This window comes from Tachysurus vachellii, chromosome 7 (genome assembly GCF_030014155.1).
Source record: "Tachysurus vachellii isolate PV-2020 chromosome 7, HZAU_Pvac_v1, whole genome shotgun sequence".
Lineage (NCBI taxonomy): Eukaryota > Metazoa > Chordata > Actinopteri > Siluriformes > Bagridae > Tachysurus > Tachysurus vachellii.
In genome coordinates, this window is record NC_083466.1 from 2,305,001 (window position 1) to 2,314,469 (window position 9,469).

The 9,469-nt window shown below is 41.5% G+C and overlaps 2 protein-coding genes across 2 annotated transcripts in view; both read right to left on the reverse strand.

Moving 5' to 3' along the window:
* colgalt2a (collagen beta(1-O)galactosyltransferase 2a) overlaps positions 1-935 on the reverse strand; it is a 12,002-nt gene extending 11,067 nt beyond the window's left edge. The window contains exon 1 of the mRNA XM_060873591.1: positions 598-935. Within this exon, the coding sequence (XP_060729574.1) occupies positions 598-935 (338 nt within the window). The remainder of the gene's footprint in view (positions 1-597) is intronic.
* A 1,482-nt stretch (positions 936-2,417) lies between these two features.
* Positions 2,418-8,517, reverse strand: si:ch211-13f8.1 (uncharacterized). Its single transcript, XM_060873592.1, has 9 exons — positions 8,295-8,517; positions 7,219-7,288; positions 6,819-6,944; positions 4,699-5,798; positions 4,339-4,507; positions 3,375-3,585; positions 3,150-3,271; positions 2,751-2,923; positions 2,418-2,611 (listed from the first exon to the last, which is right to left on the reverse strand). The coding sequence occupies exons 1-9, from the start codon at positions 8,515-8,517 to the stop codon at positions 2,418-2,420; spliced, it is 2,388 nt and encodes a 795-aa protein (XP_060729575.1).
* Between the last annotated feature and the right edge of the window lie 952 nt (positions 8,518-9,469).

Sequence of the window (9,469 nt, forward strand, 5' to 3'; positions counted from 1 at the left end):
ATTCTGTAAAGTTAACCGTTGTAAAGATTATTTCTTTAATACTGCTGAATGTCAGCACTTGTGTAACCATGGTGACCAGTTTCATGTCTTCCTCCATTTTCTGCACATGAAGATACCGCAGAAGCTTGTAGACTTGTCATGCAGTGAATAAGTCCTAGTGTCTCTCTGCATTTTATCACTCCGCTGTGAATCTCCTGGCTGCTCCTCTGCCCTGTTTGCTGTTCAAGCGCAGAATATTTCAGACCCGGGTGCCGATTAGAGCCGTTTTCCCAGTCAGGGCAACCACGTAATACTTAATGTTCTTAAACTAGACGACGTGTATAAAGAAAAAGGAGCAAAATTCCTCGTAGACTTTTCTTATAGTTCTGTCTGTTTGTTTGTGTCGTCACTCTACAGAAGCACATGATGCGCTGACACAAATTCTCAGTAGGATATTCCTTAGCTCGTGAAATGTTTATCCGTTTTATGCTACACTTGCAAGGAACTCTTTAAGCAAGGAACAAATACGGTTCCTTTAAACCACAATTTCTCCCCTGAAAAAGAAAAGAAAAGAAAAGAAAAGAAAGGAACATTAAATAAAAAACAAGAGGCTATTACCAGATAGCTATCCTGTCCTTGGGATAGTCCAAGCGTTCGATGCAGCCCAGGTAATAAGGAAGGCTGTGTTCGGAATTGCGAGCCACGATGGCGATCATCACCTTCGGTTTGAGCAGTGCTGACTCGATCCGGATCGGTTCCAAGTCTGAGAGCGCATAGGAAAAATCCAATCTAAAGACTCCAAACCAAAGCAGAATAGATACCTGTAGTTGCCACATGGCCAGCACGGTGTTCCTCTGGTCTCGAACAGGGACAGAAAGAATGTGGCAGTCAATATAAGGCTGAGGGATCTGTTTGACTGGAGATAGAGCTGGAGCTAGAGCTTGTGATCTGAACATGAATTGTTATAAAATAATTGAAATAATACAGCAATTAAGCACACATTTGTCTGATTAAATACGCCACATGTCAACAAATACATCAATAAATAAATACACTTTACACACTGGACATGGTATAAGTCTGTATGTCTAACTGTTTAATTAATACATTTTATTTGCTTATTGTAATATAATAGAATGAATTTTCAAATTTGATAAATATATTATCTGTCTACAGATCAAAATCAAGTAGATTTGACTTAAATTGAGACAAATAAAGAATTTTTATTATCTTGCTATTATTTTGTTATTATTTTAAGTCAAATGAACACAGCGCTGTTCAACTCTTGACTCTGATTGGTCTGCTCTGTCAGAAGTTCCAGCTGTTATTGAAATACATAACTAGATTTGTAAAGTTCGTCGCGACAAACTTTGATGTTGGCTTTGACGAGGCAAGTATTCGCAAAGGCGGGTGCTTTTTGGAGGCGAGTGGACATAAGGGTCAGTGTTACTTTTGGAGGCAAGTGGACAGAAAGATAGGGTGCCAAAACATTTGGAGGCAAGTGGAGACGAGCATGTGACGTCATTCGAATACTCCTGAGGAGGTTCCGCTCATTGTTCTGAGTGTTTTGATATGTCACATGTCCATGTTGTAAAAAGTTTTTTGATTTTGCATATTTTGGGGGCGGGGCTGCGGGACAACCGGAAGGCCAGTTGGTACATCAATTTAAACCTTTGTTCAGAGTATCACCCTAAAGGAGCTGGCCGAGTTTGGTGTAGATAGTTCGAAAGCTTGCCGAGTTATAAACCTCCAAAGTTTATAATGAGAGTCTATGGGAAAAAAAGGCCACTTTGAGACCCGGTACCGGAGGTACCGGTACTCGAGTCGCTTAAAAAAGTAATAGCAACAAACTTCAGACCAGGGTCTACAACATATCCGAATTTGGTGCATGTGGCTCGAAAGTCCTAGGAGGAGTTACTCTTGATAAATTTTTGTCTAAGCTTAAATAGGAAAACAGAATGTTGGCTTCTACAAAGCGACATAATAAACCGTTTGCATATCAAAGTTAAACAAAGAACACGGATTGGTGGTTGATTATTTTCCTATAAACCACAAGCAGCACGACACCGAAAATTTCTTGATTTTATTTTTATTCGTTTAAAATCAAAGACGCTACATGTTTCACATTCTATTTGTTGACATGGGACGAGTCTCACTGCTGAGGTAAAACAGTACAGACATAAACATGAATTTTAATAATTTACATCTCTTTAGTGCTCTACAAGAGAAGAAAGAACAATAACTAGAAAAACACATAGAAACCGAAGTCTAAATTAAATCCCTTCTTGACGGTAATACTAATTAATACTGAATGTTCACATGAGCTTAAGCTTCCTAGCCGAGGTATGTATGTGTATTACATATAAATAACGCGTAATACATTTCAAGTCTATGTTATCTTTATACAACAGCATTAGTGATTCATTTGGACTGGACTTTCAGTGCTGAATCCAGCGATGTGGAAGGATCCGGACAGTAGCCGTACTTTCGCGGGTCATCAGACAGGTCACCTGATCAAGACTCAGTCCAGTCACCTTCTCTCCGTTTACCTCAAGGATTTCATCTCCTACTCCCAGAAGGCTGGTGTAGATGTTCTCTGTGGAACTGCCGGCCACTTGTTCAACATATACTCCTATAACGAGAGAGTAACAGGTTCATTTGATTAGCGCATACACTTTAAGCAGAAAGATTCAGACAGAAGTGAAAAAAATCCCTGTTTTATTTGTTCACACCTTATGATGGGAACGCCTATTAATGTAGAGAAGCAGTACCTGAGTCCGGTCGACCTTTTCCTCTAGAGATGACAAAGCCGAAAGGTCCGTTGTCTGGTCTTGTGAGCTCTAGCAACAAAGAGCTATCAGGGAAGGTCTGAATTATTCGTCCCATTGGCCCTGAAATTTGAGCTGTGTCTACAATTTCCATTCCTTTATTAACATGAAGATCTCTAAAAAATAAAAGAAAAGCATACCTGTGAAAAACCCAAGCTTGGTTGTATAATCTTTTTTGAAAGGAATAAAACACAGTTGCTTTTAGATTTAAGAAGTCAGCATTGATGTTGAATAAAGATATAGAAACAATCAGAACCAATCAGAATCTAGACTTCAACATACTGTAGTATTATACTATATTCCAGGTTTTGGATTCCTCACAAGTTAGCATTTGCTACAAACCTGGGTCCCAGAATAAGAGGCAAATGAAGATCTCCAAGAACCGCTGAGCGCTCATATTTCTTCTTTGGAGACTGCAGGCTCTGTACAGAAGAAGCTTTACGCAACTGAGCAAGAGGGGACTCCTGGTGGAAATAAATAAATAGCAATGATATTCAAATCTCAAAGACCAGTTTAGTGTCTAAGATTTTGAGAAGATTTCCATTATAGATAAGTAGCTATGCTAACAGTATGGAGGGCCTGAAGAGAGGGTGTCCTTTGCAACAGAGTTTGGCCTTTATGAGTTGGGCTTGGAGAAGATCTAGCTGAGGAGAGCGACAGGTGCTCCATGCTGCTGGACCGGCTGCCCTTCCCAATCAGTCCCATGCTGTTAAGGCCCATGGCTGAGAAAAAACGGCGTAGGGAGAGCTTGGTTCGCCCTTCCTTCTCCAATGTTCTCCTACACACAAAAATAACATGGGTTAATAATGACTGCTATGATGCAGTGTGGGTCTTGGTGTTATTTTTATACAGAACTAGTCTTGAAAGAATCCACCTCCATCTGCTGTCTAAGCAAGCGCTAACATTTTGATCTAGACTAAAGAAAGCCTTTTGCTATTCGGCTGGTTATATATCGTCGCTGTCGGGCGGAAACCTCGTATGTCCAAATTTTATCAATTTCATATTTTTTCACATATCGATGCTATTGGTCAGTCCCCACGTGAGTCTGTTATTTTTACAAGTTATTAAAGTTATCTAAAGTCTTGAAAATAGCTTGAGCGCAAATCTCAACTCCATTGGACACTTCAACTGTCCACCTCTTCCTCACTCCGCGGGAGAGCTTCACGGCATATTTCTCCTTAATAAGAGTCGCAACGAATCAACACGTCTTCTGAGGTAAATGTCTTCAAAACACTGGGCTCAAAGAAAAAAAATCTTGACCCCCGCTAGTTCTGGTGCTCGTCTGAGGACAGGAATTTAGCGCAAAACAATCCACTGCAACGCGGACTAAACCCTGTGCACTGCAGATAAGGTACGGCGTTTTTTTAATTTCCTGAAAAATAACGGTTTTGGAGATACGAGGATTTCGCCTGACAGCGACGATATATACCATGTTCCACAAGAGATGAGTTGGTGATCTTCACCACAAAGCTTCCACTTAAAGCAAGAAATCTGATCTAGTACTACAACTGACTTTTGTTAGGATAACTACCTTGATGCACAAAAATTTACGTCCCAAAGTAATTCAGCTTTGCGATGTTCTGATCTCAGAAGTTCTGCTCTCAAGTCCTCGGTCTTTGACATGGCCACACCTCGGACAATCGGCCGGCAATCTGATGGATGAGATGCAGCACAGGTGGAATCTTCACATGGCGAAAGGGCTAACGAATAAAGAGTAAATAAACACACCATTAGTTAAGAAAAATAACTATTTTTTTTTTTACATTTTTTAAAATGGTATAATTTGTCAAGTCATTTAATCAGTGGTAACAACAAATATGTCAATAACCCAAAAATTAGAGAACTTACAGTACATCACGAACAACAACGAAACCCTAGTAATAATGCTTACAATCCACTGGCTCTACTGGAGTTCCCACAGGTGAGGAGTATCTGAGAGAGGATGGTTTAATACAAGGAGTGAGTCCTGAGGAGACTTGTGAAACCTGAGAAGGTGCACCAAGGTCCTGAGGGGTAGAAACAGCATAGTGAAGACTTCTCTCCACTTCCTGAACTAAAGACAAGTACTTCACACCTTGTAGATCTGATGGCCTGCTCTTGGAACCAGACTTCAAAGCTGATTTGATAGGCAGCTGTTTCAGGGAAGGAGTTTCTATATTCCTATAGTTTCTGGAACTTGTTGCTGTCGGTATAAATGAGTCAATAGCAAAAGTAACACCTCGTGCAGGTTTGGAACGAGGCCCAGCTACCTCCTCCAGACTGGATCTAGTCCTAGAATTCCTACGTTGTGCTAAGAGATCTTGACCACGAGCGTAAGGGCCGTGGCTCGTCTCGACTCTGTTTTCCCCTTGGCGACTCCGCCTGCGAAGCTTGCCGAAAGCTGATACTCTGTCTCCAGCATCGCTTGGTCCTGCAGCCTCGTCATTCTCATCCAGGCTGGAACTTCCAGTCAACATAGTAGCTTCTAACAGGTTTGGTTGAATGATTTGATGACTTGATTGACCAGAAGTGACAAACGGTTTATCTGAGCTTTTCTGTCCTTTTGCATTTTGACTTGGTTCTTTGGAATGACTGGGCATCAGGATGCTCCCACAAGCTTCACATTTCTTTGGCTTATCCTTGCACAGCAAAGTCTCAAGAGAGGGTTCTCCATGATTAGTCGGAATGGTCAATGGGATTTCTACACTTCCCTGGCTTGATCCTAAACCTTTGATTCCTGGTGCGACTACGAGAGGCAGTCCTAGTCCTAGTGAACTGTCCATCAACCCCAACCTACCCTTACAAACTTTATCTTGGTAGTGAGGCTCTGTCTCTTTCTTCGACTCATCCTCAAAGTTTACATCACCGAATAATTGCCCTCGCCTTCGCAAGTGAACATTGTGCTCACGATTCCTCCTTCGGACATCCTGCGACTGGACAGGCAGAGATAATTTCTGCTCATGAGTAGCTGTGATGATCTGTGGTGGTGTATTATGCACTGGTAACAACTCCCTAAAGTTAAAGAAGGGAAACAGAAGAAATTGGTTAGGGGCTCTAGATGGTTTTGTCTAAAATAGTTCTCAAAGGACTCTCTTTAGTGACACATGAACCATACTCATGAGTCGGTGGGTGGTGGTTCAATAGCTAATTGCTTGGCTACTGATCAGAAAATTGGGGGTTCAAGTCACAGCACTGGCTTGATCTGACAAAACCGTTTGGGAAACATTTAACACTTTCGAAGGCTGGGGTTAAATTGGAGTCATTGGAAATAGCTGACCATATTTCTTTTAATGGCTAATTCAAAGAAATATGGTCAGCTATTTCCAATGACTCCAATTTAACCCCAACCTTCGAAAGTGTTAAATGTTTTCCGCTATAGCTCATGGAATTATTGCTCCCCAGTTAAACTTTTCCATTTTAACGGCATAAAAAATATAGAGAAAATTCTTGCCTGTCATTAAACGCCACATTAGCGCTTTATGCCATTTTAAATGGATTAACCGACAGAACAGATAAAACCGTAGAGGATTAGAATTAATTTTTCGATGTGTATCAGTTTTGTGTCCGTTATATGAGAGGATTAATGACATAAAACGGACATCCCGGATAATAATTGGCTGTCGAGGTCATGATTATGCAACTCATTGCATGGCTCTAAAAGAGAACACGATCATCTCATTACATCACAGGATCCAGTGCCTGATTCAATACTGTGTATAAATCTGTTGTATATCTGATTTGGGTAAGACGAACAAAGATTGTGTTAAAGTTTTATCGAGTTTTTGTTCTTCTTTTTATCAGTATTAAAATATTTACACTGAATATAGCTTAGCTAAGCTAGTTTGTATGCCTCAGAGTTATTATCATTCTCAAATGTTTTCGCACGTTCAAAAATTTTACTGCAAAACATTTACAAGAGTAATTGTTTATAGGACAATATGGACTTTTATTTCTAAATCGCAAGTGCTAGTATTCAGGTGGCTACTGTGACTCTTCTTCTAACTAAACTTGTAAATAAAAGGGGTTACTTACGTGACTTCTCTCTGAGTTGTTTGAGTACCCTGGTCACTATTTTGGTACTGAGAGCGAGCCTTTAATCTTGCTCTCTCCAACACACGCTTTGCCTGTTCATGACGTGGGCTTAGAATCAAGTCGGCTCTACAGACGACAGGTAAGAAGAACCGTGACCAAATAATTCTTATTGCGATTGATACAATATCATATAGAATTTTAATATTTAAACATACGACTGTGGAAAAGATTATGACTTCGAGTACAAAGCATATATACAGTATAGGAGGAGACCACTTCTCAGTATGCAGCACATACAGTAACGCTGCTGACGTTTAATCTGTTACAGATCTGTGCACAGGAAAAAAAAATCAAACGATTAATCAAATGTTTTTTAATGTGTACAAGAAAGTTTCTTTACCTAATGTTATTCTCCATTCCAGGGATTATTGCTGTCTCCCAGTTAGCCGCTTTATAAGAAGGAGGTAAACCTATACAAGGAGATGGAAAGACACAAAGATGCCTAATATTATTACTTACAATCTATTGGAAGAGCACCAAAATAAAGCAGAATAGTTTCATATATTGGGGGCACGGTGGCTTAGTGGTTAGCACGTTCGCCTCACACCTCCAGGGTTGGGGGTTCGATTCCCGCCTCCGCCTTGTGTGTGTGGAGTTTGCATGTTCTCCCCGTGCCTCGGGGGTTTCCTCCGGGTACTCCGGTTTCCTCCCCCGGTCCAAAGACATGCATGGTAGGTTGATTGGCATCTCTGGAAAATTGTCCGTAGTGTGTGAGTGAATGAGAGTGTGTGTGTGTGTGCCCTGCGATGGGTTGGCACTCCGCCCAGGGTGTATCCTGCCTTGATGCCCGATGATACCTGAGATAGGCACAGGCTCCCCGTGACCCGAGGTAGTTCGGATAAGCGCTAGAAAATGAGTGAGTGAGTGAGAGAGTTTCATACAGTATATTGTACACATAGGTCTACATGCATTTCTTCCAGGTCCTCCAGCCTCCTCCACCTCGCAAAAATGTACAAAAACCAAAACGTAGAGTAGCAAATGGTTGTTCAGGGCATTGCCCAGCTTGGCCGATTGATATGCTGTGCTAAATCTTTCTGTTTTGATCAGGACTATTACGTATATTACTTTTACAGTAGTTACAATAAGTATAGGCCTTGGAAAAGGTTGTGCTAAACCTTTCAAAATCTAAAATTGTCTTTCTGCAGTTACACAACATTTCTGAGAACCGGGACGGCAGATTTCAGCCTCAGGTTTCATCACAGGGTATTAAAATGTTATTATCCATAGTCCTCTTGCTCCAAGCCCCCAACATCTGTAATCACGTAAAGAGATGGAGCCATCTGCTTACGAATGATGAACACTATTCCACAACAATGTGTGCCAGCTTCGGAACTCCACAAACTAATATGATATGGTTGCGTAAAAATAATACATCAGACCCCCAAGTGCTCTTCTTGAAGAACTGAAAGATCTCACCTTTGTTTACCAGTGGAGGCTGATACTGTCCTTCTGCAAGCATGGCCAAAATGGGCTTGGTGGTATGGGCTTTCTCTGCCTCTGAAATTTCTTCTCTCTCTGGTTCATCTGGTGGAAGTTGTTTTTCAAAAGCACTCTCCAAGCCTGGCAAATCTTTATGAACCATGTTACCTCTGACTCTGAGTTTCTGCTCCTCCTCGCTGGCAGTTATCAGGTTCTTCATGGTTATTGGTAAAGAATCAACCTCTCTGTTTGAAACAATGGTCTTAGGATGTGCTGCTTTCCAAAAACTTTTCAGAGTTGTCCGATACCTTGGAGAAGAAATTGTCTTGGACAGAATAGTGCCACCGTCTTCACTTGTTGTTAAGCTGTCCATTCGAGATCCTCCGCAAAGGCTAGAGTCAAAACTGGGAATTAAATCTCCTTCCATTTCCTGTTTTTTTTCCTTTAGGTGGCTTGAAACTGTGAGGTTTTGTACTTCAGAAACCACATCAGAGCCGCTGCTCGACTTAAAGAACTTGACTTCTGGGATGCTCAAAGACGATGGTTCCTTATCTGATTTCTTCTGCAAAGGTTCTGATGGACATACAAGAGGAACGTCAGGTATCTCTTTGCCTTTAGACCGCCTCTGTGATATTTCCTTGAATTTTGACTGCAAGGCAGATACAGCTGAGTCTGAGGGAGAATTACAGCAGCCATCTGAGCAAGGTGCAGATTCATGCCACTGCGCCTCCATGCCACTGCTTTGTAGTGCTCGATCACAGAGATCTTCTTTTCCTTTTTCTTCTTTCCTTAGTAGTGGCAGACCCTACAAAGCAATTTTTAGATTTTTTAGATATATTATGAATCTCAGTAGTAAAATTATAGATTTCACAACCACTCAAAAAATCAGAGCACGAGACTCTTAGAGCTTCACACTCTCACTCTCACTCATTTTCTACCGCTTATCCGAACTACCTCGGGTCACGGGGAGCCTGTGGCCTAATCTCAGGCGTCATCAGGCATCAAGGCAGGATACACCCTGGACGGAGTGCCAACCCATCGCAGGGCACACACACACACATTCTCATTCACTCACACAATCACACACTATGGACAATTTTCCAGAGATGCCAATCAACCTACCATGCATGTCTTTGGACCGGGGGAGGAAACCGGAGTACCCAGAGGAAACC

Excerpts from the sequence above, each read along its gene's own strand:
- si:ch211-13f8.1 (XM_060873592.1), bottom strand. The coding sequence starts at position 8,517 with ATGAAGAACCTGATAACTGCCAGCGAGGAGGAGCAGAAACTCAGAGTC. Across the intron at positions 7,289-8,294 it reads GCCTCCACTGGTAAACAAAG|GTTTACCTCCTTCTTATAAA; the intron begins GTGAGATCTTTC and ends CTCCTTGTATAG. Across the intron at positions 5,799-6,818 it reads ACAACTCAGAGAGAAGTCAC|GGAGTTGTTACCAGTGCATA; the intron begins GTAAGTAACCCC and ends CTTTAACTTTAG.